The sequence below is a fragment of the Sylvia atricapilla genome, chromosome 6 (genome assembly GCF_009819655.1).
Source record: "Sylvia atricapilla isolate bSylAtr1 chromosome 6, bSylAtr1.pri, whole genome shotgun sequence".
In the NCBI taxonomy this organism is placed as follows: Eukaryota; Metazoa; Chordata; class Aves; order Passeriformes; family Sylviidae; genus Sylvia; species Sylvia atricapilla.
Genome location: NC_089145.1, coordinates 29,202,847 through 29,221,575, shown reverse-complemented (window position 1 = coordinate 29,221,575; position 18,729 = coordinate 29,202,847). Strand labels below are relative to the sequence as shown.

The following is an 18,729-nucleotide window of genomic DNA, read 5'->3' as shown; positions in this document are numbered from 1 at the left end:
GCCGCGGGAACCCTGCCGCCGCGGGAACCCTGCCGCCCCGTCCCCGCTGCAGCTGCGGCGCCGAGAGCATCCCGGCGGGCCGCTGCCCCCGCTCCCCGCGCCGGCCAGGCCGGGAGGAGGAGGAGCGGGAGGAGGCGCGGAGCCCTCCGCCCCCTGCGGCGGAGCGGGCGAGGCGTTAGGACCCGGCGGCGGCTGGGCGGCGCGGGCCGGGGCCGGAGCGGTGCGGGGCGGGGGAGCCGTGCCGCCGCCGCCTCCTCCTCTCTTCTTCTTCCTCCCGCAGCCGCCCCTGCCCGTCGAGGCAGCGCTCCCAGGCTCCCCCGGGGCGCTCGGCATGAGGAGGATCAGGGCTAATGCCATCGCCATCCTGACCGTCGCCTGGATCTTGGGCACTTTCTACTACTTATGGCAGGACAACAAGCCCCGCTCGGCGGCTGCCGGCAGGTCCGCCGGAGGCGGTAGCGGCGGCGCCCGGAGCGGGCAGAGGGCGGCCGGCAGGCTGGAGCTGCGCCGGGAGGAGAGGACCATCCCCCTCATCGTGAGTGAGCGGCGGCCGGCAGCATCCCGTCCTGCCGCGGCCGGGAGGATGCTCGGGGAGGGAGCCGCCGCGGCGGGCGCGGGGGGCGCCGGCGGAGGGCTGCGCTTTGCCTTCAGGATGCTTTCTGTTTATTTTAGCATTCGTGCTTGTCACCATGGCAGCCGCTACAATCGGGGAGCAGGGTGGGCACTCTCGGGGGAATAGAGTAATGCCGTGGGTAAAGTGTTTGCGAGTTGTCTCCGCCGCTCTCAGCCCGGGCTCTGCTCCTCCGGCTGAGAGCTGCTGCCCTTGGCCGAGGAAAAAGGCGCGTAAAACAGCTGGCAGATTTTTGGTTCGCGTTCAGAAGGTGCACGCATACGGATATGTGCGCACCCACGAATGTATGTGATCACAGTGCTTTCCCGTCAGGACCAGCTGGGAGCCATGACCTCTAACAAGCCCTTCCTCCGGCCAGCCGGGCACCGAGCATCGGGCCGGGGGATGTGAGTGACTGTACAGCTGGTACCAACCTCTGCCTCGGCCCCCTCTGCCTGGCTGCCAGATGGGCGAACTGGGCGCCACTCGGGACTTCTGTCTCTTTCAAGCCAGAGGCAGCAGTCTGGGTCGGGGTCATGCTGGGATTTGGGCAGGGAGATGGCGGGAGCCCCCAGGGCTCCGTTCCTAACCCGAGGAGTGGTAGCAGTGTCCTGATGTGCTACTTCAGTTTTGTTGAAAGCCCCACACTGCCTACCTTGGATATCTGTGGGCTCAGCAAGGGGGATAAAATTGAGCTCTTGACTTGAGGATGATGAGGACCTTTCTGCTCTGTCCATGGGGGTGATTTGTCCTCCCTTCAGCCTGTATAATAGCATCAATAAAGCTCTCCCAACTCTAGGCAATCGCTTCATAAAAAATAAATCAGCCCCTGGAGCAAGAAGTTGCCCAGCAATACCGTTCCCAGGAGTGATCCAGCTGAAGCAGTTCGGGAACTGCACTGTGTGTCACTCTTTGGCTGCGAATCCATTTGTCAGCTGGTTACGCACACATGGAAGCGAACAAAAGCAGCAGCCCGGTCAGAGTCAGAGCAGGGGCCAGGCGCCAGGGCTGCCCGCTTCCCACCGTGGCTGGCACTGGGATTTTTTGGTCTGTGTTTCACTTTTTTTCACCTGTAAAGCAGAGATGGGAAGTGTGTGTATAGGTGTTTGGGAAGCCCTGTAAATGTTTGGAACATGCAGAAAGAGCAGTCCCAACCCTCAGGCAGCAGGCTGGAAACTCTTCAGCCGAGCTCCTTGGCCATTGCTTGCGGCTGCTGAAACTCAAAAGTCAAGGCTGAGGCTCTTGGGCAGAACGCTTCTGTTATTTGGTGCTCACTAGGGCTGGAGGCTGCCAGCAGTTCGGGCTGCTCTGCTTTGCACTGTCTATGGAGCAGGACTGTGGAAATGAGTATGGTGAGGATGCTAATATTGCTGTAGCCCTTTGGGTGCACTCGGTAATGCTCTTAGGCTGGCTAGGGCTGAGTTGAACAAACGGAGGATTTGGAGCACTCCTGCTCTTTTGATTCCACCTTAGTGGCAGAGGAAGCTGACCCTGAGCCTCTGATTTCTTGTGTGAGCTTGAACATGCTGCTCTAGCAGTTTTATTTCTCTGTTCCCCCGCTATCCCTTCTGTTTTTTTTTATAGCATTTACTTTACTCCCTCTCAGAGGGCTTGTGAGGTTACATGAATCCATATCGTCTGCCAAGCACCTTAAAATCCTCATGAGGAGGATGCTGTGGCAGTGCTACACGTTGTTATATTGCTGCTGTTTGACGGAGGGAAAGTATGTGCTCATGGCTAACCACAAAGCCTCTCCTTACAAGATAGTGCCACACAACAGCCACACCAAACCTGGTCCTGCTCTCAAAACCATGCAAACCATTCCAGCTCTGCTCCATGCCAGAGATCCTATAGCAAGGAAAAAAATCATCTTTGCATCTCAAGTCCCTCTGTAACTGGAGTCCCAGGATGTGCCAGCCCTCCCAGTAGGGCTCTCAGTAGCAGCTGAGATGAGGGAGGACCCTCTCCTGATGCACCTGGCAGTGGGGCATGGTGGAAATTTCACATTCTGACCTGCCATGGTGTATTTGTATGGAGAAGGGAAACAGGAAGGGTTTGTGGTGTTTGGGCTTTCCCTCATGCATGCAGGTTTGGTGGGTTGCCGTGAGAGGCAAGGTGGTGAAATGCAGTGTGTACTCCTGTAACTGTGCAGTGCTATGGCTGTGGGGAGCCAAACAGGCTTAGCAGTGATGTGCACATGGAGCTGTCCCAGCCTTGGCCTCTGCCTGCGCTGCTGGGGCAGAAGCAGGGTAGTGACTGCGCGTGGGCACGGGGCAGGAAGGCTGGTGGAGGTCTGGGGATGGCACTGTCCCTCAGGGCGTGGCATCTAGCAGGGTCTGAGCAGTGCGTCTGGTGGTGTGAGCTGCATGTGTGAGCCTGAGGGCTGGCCAGGCTGGGGCAGCAGCTGTGTAGACAGCCCTCAGCATGCGTCCAGCTTTGTTCCCCAGCACAGCCAGCACAGGAAATGTGCCAGTTCTACTGCCCCACTGGAGTCTAGAGAAGCAGCTGTCCTTTGACAGCGCAGAGCCCTCAACCCTGAGTTCATTCCCCTCAAAGTCATATTATTTGACTTAATGTATGATGGCAGTCATGTATAAGGGGAGACGTGCCTGTGCTCTGTGTGCTTCTCTATCCCTTGGCTTTCTGCAGAGCCACTGAGACAAGCTGCCCATTTTGGTGCAGCTTCTGGTTTCCTCTGCTCTGCATGAGTGATGGTGTTGGAGTTCAGGTTTAGGCTCATCTGCAAATAAGGGTGACTCACATGACTTATGGGTCTCTGGAAAAATATTTTTTTCAGTTTTCTAAAATTGGCTGCTTTTCTGTCTGGGAAAAATAAAAAAAAAAATCTTTCTTTTGGATGAGTGAGTCCAAGAGTTCTGCTCTTGCATCTATGCTATGACATTTCAAATCCTGGGCAAGTGAAGGTGTATTGCATGGGTTTAAAAACTGAAATGCTTTCTGGGCTTGTGTTTTTCTTCTTTATTCTCTCTTAATGTGAAGAATAAAAATCACCTCAGGTGAACACTGTAGTCAATTGCAAGTCTCAGCTTGAAACTGGTTTTTATTTGTTGACCTCATATTTATTAGCACAACTTTGAACCTAAAATCTGGATGTCTGATTCCTGGAGTCAGCAGGGAAATCTTTGAATATTTAAGCTGGGGCATAGAGCTGTCAGAGATCAATGTTCCAGAAACAGCTCGTGATCCTACAGATACCTGCTTTATATATAGAAATCTTGACATGTGGCATCTCTGCAATGGGCTCTTCACAAACAGGCTCTACAGATGCTTGAAATGAAAATTCAGATATTAGCAAATGGCAGGGCTAACTTGGTGACATGACAAGCCTCTGCATGCTTCTCCTTCTACTTACCGCAGAGAGTAGAAACACGAGTGAGTACCACACTCCTAGAAATGCATTTTTTCTCTGGAGTGCAGCAGAGTTTCATATTGATTAGAAGGAGCCCTAAGACCTCTGACAGTTGGTTTGTGTGTTTTTGGAAGATAAGCTTCTTCTCTAGACTCTTTTCTGTCTCTTCTAGGCAAAAGCTTGTCTGTCTCCAGGAGGTTTCCAAAGGCCAGAAGCTGTGCTATGTGTCTTTGGAAGGGTTTTGGCATGGTTCCTGCACTATGTACAGGTGGTTAATTGTTCACCATGTGCTGCATATCTGCACTGATGAGCAGAGCCCAGGGCTCTGTTCTTCTCTGCCTAAAGACTGCAGCATGGGAAGCTCACCCAGCACACGTGTGTCCCAGTGAAGAGAGCGAGGCCATTGCTGCAGTGTGGGCAAAGCTTGTTAGGGAGAGGGATGGTTGGTAGGCAGCTTTAAAAGAGAAATTTTTCTGTTGGCTGACTGTGAGCTGAGGGTGGGAGTATTTGCTCTTATTCCCTAGTCAAAAGCAGGATGTGAGGCTGCCCACAGGATTCTCCAGCTTGCTGGCTTCTCTGTGGTGGCAGGGAAGCAGCAACGTTCCTGGAAGTTGGAGACAAAAGTATCCTTATTTAAATAATCTAAATTGTGTTAGGCTGATGCCCTGTTGCTCTTTGGAGCACGTGTGATGCCTCTTATCTTTGTCGATTGCTCTTTGGAGCCGGTATGTTGTCTCTTGTCTTCCTCCTGCCAGCTTGGTGACCTGTGTCGCTTTCTGTGAGCCCGCTGGAGCCAGTTTGGCAGTGGAGAGGCCCTGCACTGTAATGCTGGTCAGGTGGCCTGGGCTCAGCCCTCCTGGCTGCTCCCTACCTCTGTGCTCAGCCATGTGCTATGAGCACTGGGGAGATGAGATCAAGGCATCCTTTTTCCTTGTAGCAAAGGGTTTCTAAATGCTCTGCAAGCATCACTGAACTGCGTGTCACCTGCCTTGTGGTGAGACAGCAACCGGGAGACTCCACTGGGATGCTTTGCTCAGAACAGGTGGTGTGTGTAGGCAAAGAACAAGTTGGTGAGGAAAGATGTCAATTGTTTAATTCCCACATCTTGTTTATCTGGAAAATAGGCAGTGGCTGAGCTTTACCTGCTTCTCTGAATTGCCAAACCGGCACATTTAGGCATGCTTGTATTTGCCACCTAGTAAGCCCACCTTGATGTATGCTCTTCAGACCCTGGAACATCTCATTAACAGCACACTCTGCTGTTTTTGTTTTGTGTTGCCTTTGGCTCCTGGGTAGCTGTATCCCACAGAGCAGGTGCTGGCTGATGTTCACTGCATGTTCATGAATGATTTTATTCTCATCCCTTCATTGCATTTCCTCTGTATGCAGCTTTCAGAGGATGCTGTATTCCTCACAACTGGGATAAGCTGCAACTTTCATGGTTTGCTAAATGATATCATTTTTCAGGGACCTATGTCCCGTGAGGCTTGTGCATGTGTGCCTGCTGGAGGCAGGTTTTGTAGCCTCAGGCATATAACTCCAGAAACTGAGGTGGATCCTAAATAAAATAGAAAAACCCCCAACAATCACAAGAGGGGGATCAGCACTATTTCCTTGCATTGGCATATTTCCAGGCTTAATTTCATAACCTGCTGTGCTATGGAGAGAAAAGGCCTAATTTTTAATGAGGTGCCACAGTTTATTTCAGCAGCTTCCTTACCATTTTACTCATAGCAGGTTGGTCCCTCTTGAGTCTCCTGCCTTTTGGGGCAAGGATCGGGCATATGGCACTGTAGTTTCTTTCTGCTCTTATGCTGAGTGTCTGAGTTTGCACACATGTGGACAGAGCACAGGAGGCTGTGTGGTCCCCCCAGGGCTGTGATGCTGCCTGTAAGCCAGACCACCATGGCTGCAGCAGCAGGAGCTTGAGGGCAGGAAGGTACAGTGAGCAAACCAGTGAAGTTGCCACATTCAACAGCTCACAAAATGCTCTTGTTTTCTTAAAACATCTTCCTTTCAAGTTAAAGGAAAAGTGGAGGAAATTTCACGTCTCCATCCTACTAGCCTGCAAAGCAGCTCTGCTCCCTGTGGCCCTGCAGATATCTGAGGTGTAGGAAATGAGATGGAAAAGAAGCTGCAGGTTGCAGTGCCAGCTGTTTTGCAGGTGAAGGTGCCCCTGCCAGTTGGTGGGTTTGTCTGTGCTGTTCAGCCTGGCCCATTCCACTGCCAATATTCAGCACCTGTCTGGCTCTTCCCAGCACCTCTATGGCCTCTGCTCTTCCCAGTTTGTATCAGGGTGGGGGACACAGCCCTTAATGCATGGGGTTTTGTGACAGCCATTCCTACTGTGGCCTGATCCCTGCAACACTGATTTTTTTGGACTCTCTGTGGCATCTCTCTTATGGCACATGGCCTGTGCCAGCTCCCTGGGAAAGGATGGCTTGGTAACTTTTTCTCTAAAGGTGTTACTGCAGGAGGAAGATTCAGTGACAGCTTGATGGTTCATTATTCTATTTACAGTGATTATGTTTTAAAAATGGGGGAATGGCTGCTGTTTGCCTAAGTGGCAGAAAATGATTTTATACTTAATTTGTCCCAAGGGATGCATTAAAAATAAAAGAAAAATAGAATAAATTACTCACAATAGTAATATTAATAAAATCCAGTTGGCAGCACTGGCCTTAATTGTTAATCAAAATGATGCTGTAGCTGCAGTGAGGTAGCTGGAGCTTGGGAAACGTGGTGGTCTGGGCAGCCTGGGACAGTATGTAGAAGTGAGGGGAGGCCCAATGCAGTGCTCCTGAACATGATATATTTTACTGGAGTCTTTTCATTAAATCAGTGGGTGAAGCAGTTGCAAGTTTTAGTGAGCTGAAACATTCTTTAGTATGCAGCTGCTTCCTCAGTTAGATTTGTCTTTGTATGTACTAAACTGTCTTAAGATTTAAAGACTAAAACTTTAGCAGTGTTGCTAGAAACAGAAAGCTTTGATAGACATCTCAGGTTGCTTTTTTCCGTGGTGAGACTTGGTCCAGACACTTCATCCCAAGGCAGGCAGGTTGAGAGTCATTTAAAAGGCAAGGGGAGATGTTTTGTTTCAGTGGTACTCAACTGGGACTGCCCGTTTTGGAGCACTGAAAATTGACTTAATTATTCCTGTTAGAAAAACATGCAGAGCATAAAGGCAATGAAACAGAGGCAAATGTGCTGGGGATGAAGCATGTGGGACAGCAGGGGACCCTAGCTCACCTGTGCATTGTCTCACTTCTGCAGGGGAAGCCCCAGGGCAGAGCCCAGCAAGGTGAGGTCTCTTGCTCTTCCTTGGCTTCCCAGAGAATGCCAGCTGGTTGTTCCAGCTATTCTATGTCACCTCAGTGCAAGTCCCAGGACCTTGCTTTCTCTTTCCTGTTTTGGTTGTGTATGCTCCTGCAGTAGCTTGTAGGCCCGTTGGGGTTGTCTTGTCAGCTGTCACTGCCGCTCTGTCTGTCCACTCCTAGCACAGAGGCCACGATCCACAGCACATCCCGTACCATTGCATTAGCGTAAAGATTGAGCCACGGTGACGCCCGTGGAGTGGGAGTTGAGCAGCACAACTGAGCAAGCTGAACTCATCTTCTTACAGGGTCTTCATGTGCCTCAGTTTCCCCAAAGACTAAAAGGAAAATTTTATCTACTTCACAGGGTTTTTGGGCAACTTAGCTTGCAAGTTTTGTAAAGGGCTGGAGATGAGAGAGATAACCTTAGCAAAACGTGTGGTTGAGTTCTCCCTTTGTGTACCCTCTGAACAAGGAGCAGGATTACAAAATCACAGAATGTGTTGGATGGAAGAGACCTTCAAGATCATTGAGTTCAACCCAGCCCTAACACCTCAACTAGATCATGGCATCGAGTGCCACATCCAGTCTGTTTTGTAAATATATCCAGGGATGGTGACTCCACCACCTCCCTGGGCAGACTATTTAAGTATTTAATCACTCTTTCTGTGGAAAATTTCATCCTAATATCCAACCTAGCAGAAACCTAGCAGATTAGCAGAAGTGTAGCAGGTCAGGGCTGATCTGCTGCAAGAGGAAGGTGTTGAAGGCACAGCACAGGCTGCTCCATGCACTGAACAATAGGTTTTGTTAGAAAAGGCTGTCTATTACCTGGTGCTGTATTTTGCTGTGTCTTTACAAGCACATATTCTTGCAACTAATAAAAGTGATAAAGGACTGGAGGTGGACTGTCCACTTCAGATTTTTCATGTCCCAGTTGTGCTTGGGGCTGTGGAGACAGTGAGATATATGGCAGTACATTTAAAACAAAATCAGAAACAAAGTAAAAAAGAATATAGTGGTCTCTTGGGCCCTATCTCTGCAGAGAAATTACCCGTGTTGTGATGTGCTTTGAGCATATGGGTAATTCCTCAGTGTCGGTAGAGACCAGGTTTTTGATAGGCAGCTGCATGCTCCCTTTGGTGCTACTTTGGTTTGCCTCCTTCGGGGACATCATCCCTGCAGAGACCTGCCTCAGCTCCCTCTGCAGTGCCACAGCAGGTCTCACAGCGCTCTCAGTGTCCCTGCGCATCCCCAGGCTGTGAATGAAGCTGTCACGTGTGCTCCCCCTGGGCTGGGAAGCTGTTCTGGCTGCTCAGATGATGTTTGGCTGGTTGTCCTGCCATGGTGGGGCTGGAGGATTGACTGGGCAATTCAGGCTTCAAGGCTGCCATGGCTGGGCTGAGGCCGTGCTCTAACTTCTGACTGTTACAGTGTGGTCACTGGTGACATTTGGCTAAAGCTGCAGAAAATTATCTGCTTTAACCTCTTGTTTTCAATTCTCCCACTTAACAAATTTTTCACCTTGTAAGCTGTAATACGATCTTTTTGAGGAGGCTTTGTTTAACAGTAGCAGAGAGGGAAAGCACCTGTGCTGAAATCTGTATCAGGCATTTTGTGAGCCTGTGAGGAAAAAAAAGGACTATTTTTCTTGCCTTTATTGTTTTGGATAACTGCCCTGAAACAGCTAGGGCTTGGCTGGAAAAGTGCTTCTAACCAATGAAAGTGTCTTCAGAGGTTCTCTGAAAAAATCTTTCTGCAGGACAAAAATTGGAAAAATGATGCTTTCCATCTGCTTGCATGCTGAGTGCCCTAAACAAAGTATTTGGTGCCAGGGAATGTCATGCCCAGTAATATCATGCCCAGTAATGCCAGGCTGTAACTTTGTGCCTTTTGGTACCAAGTATGCAGTAAAAAGCATAATGAATAAGGAGGAGTGTATAAGAGCTGCAAAAAGCAGTGCAGCTCCTTGGGTAGCTGGTCAGTTAGCCTCTGAGTACGGGAATCCTGATACAGTGGCAGTGCAAATGGAAGCCATCACATCCACATAATGAAACTGAAACAATTGTGTGCTTTCTGTGTAGTTCCCGGTAGTCTTTTGAAATTGTAAAAAAATAATATTAAGGTATTGGAGTTAAAAACTGTGAATGGTGCAAGCCATTCACTGCCAGGTCCTGGTTTGTGTGATTATGCTGTATTTCCCAGGTGTTGTAATAGCATGTCATTTTTGGTGGATTATTTTCTTCTTTGTACCTTTCAGTGAGATTTATTCAGATCTGGTTGTGTGGTAGGAATCACCAGACACCAGGTTGCTGATGGAGTAGGTATTTGTCTCCCAAATTTATTTGTCTGTATTTGTCTCCCAACTTCCTGAAATGTCTCCACTTGGCTGAACTACCTGTTTTATGCCTAAAAATAGGGAACAGCCTCTCACAGAGGCCTCTGAGGGGTTGGCAGGAGCACTGACAGTAGGGGCATAGCCCTATATCTCTGGCCTAGGCATGTTCAGTTGCCACATCCCTGTTGGTGCTTCACTTGCAGAGCTGGCTCCTCTGTCAGGGGCAGGCTGGGGTGAGCGCAGGGGTGTTTCTCTCATTGCTTGGATGCAGGGTCATGTTTATACTCAGCTTGGGTTGGATGCTCTGCAAGGAGGTAACTCTTTCAAAAATTCTGTTGGAGCAAATCCGAATGAACTTGGCATCTGTTTGTATCTTCCCTGTGCTTGGGTAGTCTGAGTCTGGTTGTGCCATGCCTTGGAAAGCCGGATTTGTGTGTCATGTCTGCCAGCTGAGTGGCTCCATGGGACATTTTGGGGCACTTCCAGTCTGTGCTGGGAAAACTGGACTACACTGGCTGGGCGGCCCAAAAGAAATTTTGGGAAGGGCTGGGAAATGAGCATTCCATCAGGACTAACTGTGAATCTGTCAGGGCAGGCAGTGATGAGATGAGGTCAGGTGAGGTCTGGCCTTGGAGAAGCTGCCCAAGCACCTATCAAAAGCTGCTTTTGGCTGAGTGTGAAAGGATTTTAAGTGAGCAGTTGGACTGCTGGCTCAGGTCGGGTCCTTGAACAGACATCAATCTCATGCTACATGTTAGGCAAGCTGTGAGGAGGTGGTTAATAGTGAAAGCAAACACTGTCCTTACAGCACACGATACAGATTGAGTCACATCGGGTAATAGGAAAAATCTGCTCATCTGCCTGCATCATTCTCCTTACAGCATTATTAAAAAATATGCATTGTAAATTATTTACTCATTAATTTTCTTGGGCCCAAAGCTTCACTTTCAGGAAAGACATGTTGGAGTTGAAAGGAAGCATGGTGGGGTGATACAAATCATTGTGAGTGTCAGGGCTAATGTGAAATGCAGGTTATGGCTGCATTCTTCTCTCTGCTGCTGTTCAGCTGTTAATTGTACATTACTGCCCTGTGTGGTTGGTACCTTTGCTACCCCTTGTATCTGTGACTCAGAAGGGCTACCTGCCACCCCCATGGGTTTGGATGCATCAGTCATGGCATGGCAATGTCAGGGCAGTAGTGTTCTCTTGCCCACCACCAGCATCCTTGGGGCAGTGGGTCTCCACCTACGCTGAGGAATTGGAAGGGGCAGTCTTCTGTGAGGACCTTGTGAGAGACATTTGATGTGTGCAAAGCTGCGCCCCTTAAGTCTTGGTGCCCTAGTTAACGGGGATTTAGTCCTTCCAACCTGTCACAGTCCATCTCATTTTTCCCCCTTTCCTTTTAGTTAGAGGATTAAAATTGTCGCATTGAGCTTAAAGGGGATTGGAATGCTCTGTATTTTTCTTCTGCTTTTGCCCAATCTCTCCTAAAAGACATCATAAAGAATGGCCAAGAATGGATAAACAGGTATTAGCACCACTGCAAGTGCTGAAGGAAAGGTGAGAAAACTGTCCCTACCCTGCTGTGCCTGCATTATTGCAGGGTCTGCACAGGATGCTGATGACCTCCTGAGCTGTGCCAGCTGCCCCACACAGCAGCATTAGTCTGTGTCTGCAGATTGCCTGGAGGCAGGAGCACTGACCCTGGGCACTCAGCTGGGCAGGACCAGCAGCTGTAGGAAGGGAGAGTGGTGATAGGAACTGAGTGTATGAGGAGATTCCCTTCTTATTCTTCTGTGCCTCCTGTACCACATAGGAGAGGTGTAAGGCTCCCCAGGTCACCAGTGTACAGGAGGAACTTGCTCCTGCCAGTGGGCTGCATGTTCAGAAAACCCAGTACACGGTTCTGCACAGTTCTTTCAGCTTGGCTTTAGCAGAATCCAAGATCTAAACTTTAAATCAAGCACCTTGACTTGTTTTTTTGGGGGGACAGGAGGGGAGTGGTATAGCTGGGTGGTGCTTTTCACCATGAAGAGTACATAAAGTGTTACAAAGTAGAAATGCAGCCTGACCATTGGGATTCCCTAGTTCATGTAGCAGTGAATCTAAGAACTTAGGGACTAATGCTGCACGTGGTATTTATTAAATATCCTGGAAATTGCTAAACTAAGTCTTGTGACAGATTCATAAAGACAATGTAAATTTTGAGTATCCACAATACATCATCAATTTTCTTGTCCAGCTTTCTGTTAGTGCTTTTATAATTCTGCTAGAAATACATGTCCCACTGCTATGTTTAATCTGCTGGCCCTGGGCTGAGCTCGAAGTGTGGTCTTCACCATTCTCTGTGGCAAGGACAGCCATGAAGCATGTTGCCAGAAGGTTATTTTGAATCATTAGAGGCAATTTATATCTTTCTGGTCTTCAGTAGGGGAGTTGAATACGAATGGAAAATATTTCCATTGAGATCAGATCAATTGACGTCAATTTGCTTTAAATTTTCTGTTCAGTATTTTTCCTCCCAATATAAATTCCCATATCACTGTCCCATATCTGATAGGGGTAAATTTAGATGCATTTTCATCAGTGCCTATCAGTTGGGAGCCATTTGAGCCAGATGCTGTTTATCCTGGGGTGGGCTCAGCATGTGTGTGCAATGCAGAGATCAGATTTGCAGTGGGGGTGACTCCAGCCATTACCTGGAAGTGCTTGGCAGGAGCTGGGTGAGGGTTGGCAGTGTGCTGAGGGTTCAGGTACAAAAGGAGAGACATGGAGAGGAGCTGTTCTCTTATGAAAAGTCCTTTTCCCTGCCCTAGGTGTAACTCTGTGTACCAGGGGTGTGCAAAGCTCACAGCTGGATATGTGTCTCTGTAGCAGGTTCTTTCTGTATGTGAAGGACATATTTGGGGCCCTTTTGTGAAGGGAGAGTGAGATAGGAAGACTTGTTGAATAATAAACCATTCGGGGCTGCCACAAGCCTGCTTGGAGTTACCAGTTGCCTTGCCATAATTTTTCAAGCAATTTGCATGTAAAAGTTTCGTGAGGTCTCCTATTTGTCTTGCTCCTCTCCAAGACCTCACACAAGGCCTGTACTGCTGGGTGCTTCCTGTGTATCTGCAGATCTCTCTGGCTATCCATACTGCAGGCTCTTTTGTGCAAATGTGAACAGAAAAGACATCTTCTGTCCTGTAGTTTATAACCTCTGTACATGAGAGAGATAAAACGTTGGGGATAGAAAGCATTCTTTCCCCCATTCCCCTGATGGAGAGCTGAGATGAAGCCTTGAGCTCTGCTGAAACAAAGCATTATTCGGAACTGCTCCCCTCTGGTTATTAACTCTGACGAAAATAGCAGTGAAGCCAAGACAGCTTGGATATTAATTCACATATTCACATATTCAATGAATTTGCTACTGGATTCCTGTTACTACCCCAGAGGAAATTAACCCTCTGTCCTGTGGTAGCTCCTATTGTAATTGGCCATCCCCCATTACATTTTGCATTGATAATATATTTGGACCACCTCCCCACCCCCTGTAATTCTATGACCAGTGATGGGTTGGCCATCTGAAACCACTTTGGCACATATTGTGTGTAACCTGAGTGGGCTGGGACACCCTGAGGGAAACAAATTTGGCTTGTGGCTGGAGGGAATGTCTTGGGATATCCCCTCTCATGGATTACCTCAGTTACCTCAAATGCCAACTTGGATTTTGGTGTGCATTTCTTTCTGCATGTTCATTTTTGGGGAATAAGTAGCATTTCAGACTAAGCTGCTAGGACAGGAGACAGGTTAGAAAAAAAACTTCTAAGAGATGTGTAAATGTTAATCATTAAACCTGTTACCGGGTAGCAACATGACTTCTCATAATGATTAACTGCCTTGCCATGCTGTACTGGAATAAATTTCAGGGTGTTTGCTGAGCTCTGGAAGCTGAACTCAGCTTCTCCCACCTCAGCCCAACTGCTGAATGGTCTTGAGACACTCCTTAACTGGCTGGGGTGATGAACAGCAGGGCTCCTTGGGGCTGATGGTGCTTCTTCATTCTCCATTCTCCTTTTGAAGACTTACATCTCAACTTCATCAGGGTAAAGTGAAGTTCCCCATCTTACATTGTTTTCAATGCCAAATGACATGCTCAACCAGGTGCTTAAACCAGTATTCTGTGTATTTTGCTCTTCTGACTAACATTTTTAATCGTTCTCTTGACATAAAAAAGAATGTTTTCATCGGGGAATATGTTCCTGGCCTTTGTGGCATGTACTTGTTATTGTCTTGCTACCCGGTTCTTTACAAAGAAAAATGAAAACAGGAGTGCTGAAATGATTATATGCCTGGCCAGTGGCACGTGGCACAAGTTGTCACAGGCACTACCATCTGACCAGGCATATGGCCTTTTCCCCACAAGTTATTAATAGTCAAATGCAAGTACAGCAACATTGTCTACTTTTGTAGGAGCAGAGTTTTACAGGGGTGAATTTAGCTGGTTGTTCTCGTTTTCCTTCAGGTAGGAGTCTAAATGTCGTGCATTTGCTGCTGCCACTGCAGACCTGGCTTTGTGTTGAAAAGGGGTACTTTCAAGGGCTAGTTCAGGCTCCAGCAGTCTGGACAACATCAGCTGGGAGATGAAAAGTTACAACTGGATGGCCAGGCCTTAACCACCGTTGTTTTGGCGAGTGATATGGGGTAATACTGCCAATAATTCTGTGATGGAGGCAGGGAAAACTTGGCAGTCAAAGTGTGGGGCCCCAAGGTACAGCCTGTACCTGGGCTGGATAACCCACTCTGTGCATGCTGGAGAGCACCTCTCCTGATCAGAGGGGTGAGCAGTAGTGTTTCTGGGTCAGCAGCAATATGCCACCTCAGGAAAACTCCTAACAAGTGCAACTCAGCATCCTTCAGTAAGTCTGTCCTGTTTGACGCAGACTTGCTATAGCTTCTTGAATATCTCCACATGGTGCTATTGGGGTAGTGCGAGTGGGACTATTCTGCAGAATTGGTTTTTCAGAATGGCCCTGCACTGTAAGCAGAAATGGGCTCTCTGGACTTACTTGAGGGGAAAACATGGCCAAAATAGATCAAAAGCCTGATGACTGAAAAGAAATATCTTTGCTCCTGAAAAGGATGAATAAAAAATCCTCACCTGTTTGGTAGTACCATTCAGGTTCCCTATAGGCTATGCTTCCAGAAGAGCTATGTGCAATTCTCCTTCCTGTTCAGTACCTCCAGTGTTACCAAAGAGTGTGTGAAAAACAACTGCATGGGAATGTCTTCTATGTTAGAGGGCAGCTCAGCCATCTGTTCTCAGGACAGACATGAAGTCTGGCAAGGAGGAAGGTATTTATACTGTACTTTAGTAAGTGTTGACCTGAAAGAACTTGTCACTGTGCATTTCCCAAAACATGTTTTTAAAAATCTCTATTAGCTTTAATGAAATTGATTTGGTACATTTCTGAGAGTGTGATGGCGTGATGGCAATATTCTCCTTGATTTGCTGAACTGGCTTATCTGAATTGGAGGAGCTTTCTTGGTGCTCCCTTGGGATGAGAAAGGTGTATGAAGAAATGCTGAGTGCAAGGACTTTTTTTTGTCTTTATTGTGTTCTCCTAGTATAGAGAAAGTGTGGAAATATTAAAATATATTTAGAACAATTTAAATAAATTTAAAATATTTGAAAGTTCACTGAAATATAGACTCCTAATATTGCCTTAAAATTACTACAGCCTCCCTACAGATGCTGACTGCCTCCTGCAGAAATGGCTCCATGGCTCCTGGACCTTCTGACTTGCTTTGGAAGGTACAGAAACCATCTGATAGCTCTTCCTTTCCCCTGTCCCATTAAATAGGTTGCCAATATGAAACGCAGTAAGCACAATATTATGGTTTTAGTCTGTTTTGAGCCACATTGGAACCCATGTCTGGAAGCAGCAGGAAGGATTATTTAAGGATGCTGGGGTTACAGAATAGAATTCAATGTGACTGGGCTGAAGCTGGCTGCCCTTTGAAGATGTGTGGTTTGGGAGGAGAGGATTGCTGTTAGAGGGGCCTGTCTGCTTCTTCAGAGCTAATTTAACAGGCTGCATTTCCATTCAGGCAAGGGAAATGCTATCAGTGGATTTTTTCCTATTGTATTAAATGACCTGTCTGTATGTCATGGCCTAATTGTGTTACCCCAGAGAACAGTGGATAGAGGATGATTTCCCTTGAAAGTTTTCTTTGCTGCATTGGAAAGGGACTGCTCTCATCTGATTCAGCCTCCTGGCAGGAAGATTTCTCTCTGCTAGTCAATAAACAGAAACTGTGGTTTTATGCAGTTTCTGGGGTACTGGCTGCTGTAGTTATGACTTAATTACTAGTGTCAAATTAGTTAGGACTTGGATATTGCATCAAGCTAAGGATCTATCTACTAGCGATGTACATGTTGAAAGTGAATCCATATATCTACATTAAACAGATTTGTAGTGGCATCTGTTCTGCCCGATGATTTTCACAGGGAAAGTAGTCCACAGACAATAAGATTGAAACACTTCAATTGGTACTTTCAGTAATAAACATTTTTTCAATTGGCAGGTCATGTGCACTTGACTCTTCAGAATGTGGTAAGTGTTTAAGCATCTTCTTTTATGGATCAAGAGTCTGAAGGAGGCTCAGAAAGGTTAAAGTCTTGATTTACACTGATTGCTCAGGCTCCATTGACTTTCTCTTTGAATGTCTTTCCCGCTGGGCATTTAACTGACATCCCCTTCCTTAGAGCTTCAGTGCATGTTTAAATAGTCATGGCTCTTCTGCAGGGAAGGCAGGGGTAATAAGGAAAATTGAAGTGAATATACCTTGCTGATGCGCAGTGCCGGCATTCTTTGCTCCCCCAGGATGATGCTTTTCCTCATTGGGTATCTTTAGAAGGCAGCATTGAGAGTGCTCAGGTCCCTATTTGCAAGCAGGGCATCTTGCAGTGCTGCGAGGTGAAGGCCCTTGTAATGAGTGGCTCAAATGAGGCAGACAGTAATGAGTTGTCCAGGAATGGTTCATTGGCTCCTGCCTGAAAGAAGGAAGAATGTCACTGTGATTTGTGCTTTCCTAGCTATGTAATTGAATTTTATCCTTGAACTTGGTTCCTGGTTTAGACAAAATCCCTTGTGTGAAATACATGCCATTTGCACAGGGTTCTTAATTAGAAGAATTCATCATAAACATGGGCATCTTTCTCTTGTTGTTATGGCAGGGGATAGAGATTAATCACATCCTCAGAAATTCCTCCGGAATGTGTCTGTGTTGTTTACTATTTCTATGAAACTGGCAATCCATGATGTGTGCAGGAAGATGAGGTTCCTTATGATATTGCTGTGCTACCATTATTATGCTTTTAATTAGTTAATGAACTAGTGACTTTTGAGTTGAGGTAGTTCCACAGGGCTTGCTATCTGCGTATCAGCAAATGCTTAAAACTTGCATATTCAAAAATATCTAGATCTGCAGAGATAAAGGGGGAAAATCATGGCATGTTTAAATTTTTAACAACAGCCCTCTCCTAAAACATCTACATTCTCTTCTCCCATACTGCCACTAGAAGGGAAGGGATAGAATGCAAGAAAATAATTTGCTATGATAATTTAAAAATTAACACCTTGGTTTGGGGTACATCTTTCACCCTGCTTTTTCTCTCTGCCCTCCCTCAGGTGGCCATTTTGAAAGCATTCAAAGAAGAGAAAGTCCATTGTCTGTGTAAAGTTCAAGAATTAGAAGTTAAAAATGGCTTATTAGGTTCTTCTATGTGAAACCTAGCTTCCAGCACCAGGGATTAATTGCTTATCTTCAGGTTTTGGAGGGTCTGTGTCTTTCACAGAGAATAAAGCAAGAACGTCTTGTAGGCTGCAAAGCACCTCAGCCTTATTTGAAATGTTTGCCGAGGGTGCAGCAGGGCCCTCCTCCTAAGCTAGGAACTGTTGGACTACTGCAGAATTGATTTTTGGTGGGGTTTTTTTAGCCAATAAACCCCATTTATCTCCCTGGGGAAATTTTCTTTTAGCTGGTTTGTGTCCTTTCTTCCTCTCCAGATGGATATCATGGTATTAACAGATGGCTAAGGCGAAACGTTTCCTTTCCTGACTAAAAAGGAAGTGAACGTATGGAAGCTGTCTCAGACATGAGTTTTGAGCACTCTTCTAACTTGGCAAAGACTTTGCCCTCAACCCTGGAGCCTTGAGGATTAATACCAGTGTGGCAGAGGCAGATGGGGAAGCCCAGAGAGGCGGCTTACAGGGAGAAGAGAGTGTGTTTTGAGAAGGCCAGTGTTGTAGCAGGTGGGCTCACTCGTACTGTAGTGGGACAGATCCCACTCTGGCTCTCACAGTATGTCAAAGCTGGTATTTTCAGCTGCTTCTGTCCTTTAAACATAAAAGCTAGGTGATCAATGGTGTTACTGGAGAGGAGACAAATATTTGTCCATGTGTTTAATGAAGACCGGCTCTTCAGTGGCTGCTTTGCACTGCTGGAAGCAGTTAAATAAATAAAACACTGTGGGGTTTAGACTGGCAAGGTCTTTTGGGTGAAGGATTTGGGTAGATCTGGAAGTAGATGTTTGATGAAGCTGTTTTGTGCTTTGCAGTTTTCCCTTTAAGCTGAGATGGAAAGGGAGCGTTAATCATTTCTCAAGGGCGCTGCAAGACATGACTGCAGTCTTGTGAACATCGACTGCGTCCTCCAAAAGATCAAAAATGGTGGAAAGGGCAAACAGCTGTGGTGGCTTGCTGAAAGAAGTGAGAATATTTGATTTGAGAAGCTGCAGGCAATTATTACTGGTCTTCTTGGTCTGAGAATGCACTAATCTTATATTTTGCTCTGCAGGTTACAATGAGTAACTGTGCCATTCTGCCAGATTTTGCCAGCTGCTGGTAGGGACACTGCTTGGGAGGTCATGAAACACAGGAGAAACTAGTCTTACTGAGACATCCCTCTATCTGTCTGCAAATAATGCCAGTATTTCCTTGTCCCTGGGTACTGCCTCCCCTTTGGGCTGTGAGAGAGGCAGAGGCTGAGTCAGTGCAGTCCGTGCATACCTGCAGGAGATGTGGGCCCTGCTAGGTCTAGAGACAGAGGT

The 18,729-nt window shown here is 47.2% G+C and overlaps 1 protein-coding gene across 2 annotated transcripts in view; it reads left to right on the top strand.

Annotated features, from left to right (window-relative positions):
• Positions 1-260: 260 nt before the first annotated feature.
• The window catches only part of GALNT16 (polypeptide N-acetylgalactosaminyltransferase 16), a 74,830-nt gene continuing 56,361 nt past the window's right edge, over positions 261-18,729 (top strand). For both annotated transcript variants that reach the window (XM_066321366.1, XM_066321365.1), the window contains exon 1: positions 261-535. In XM_066321366.1, coding sequence (XP_066177463.1) covers positions 332-535 — 204 coding nt within the window. In that variant the 5' untranslated portion in view covers positions 261-331. The remainder of the gene's footprint in view (positions 536-18,729) is intronic.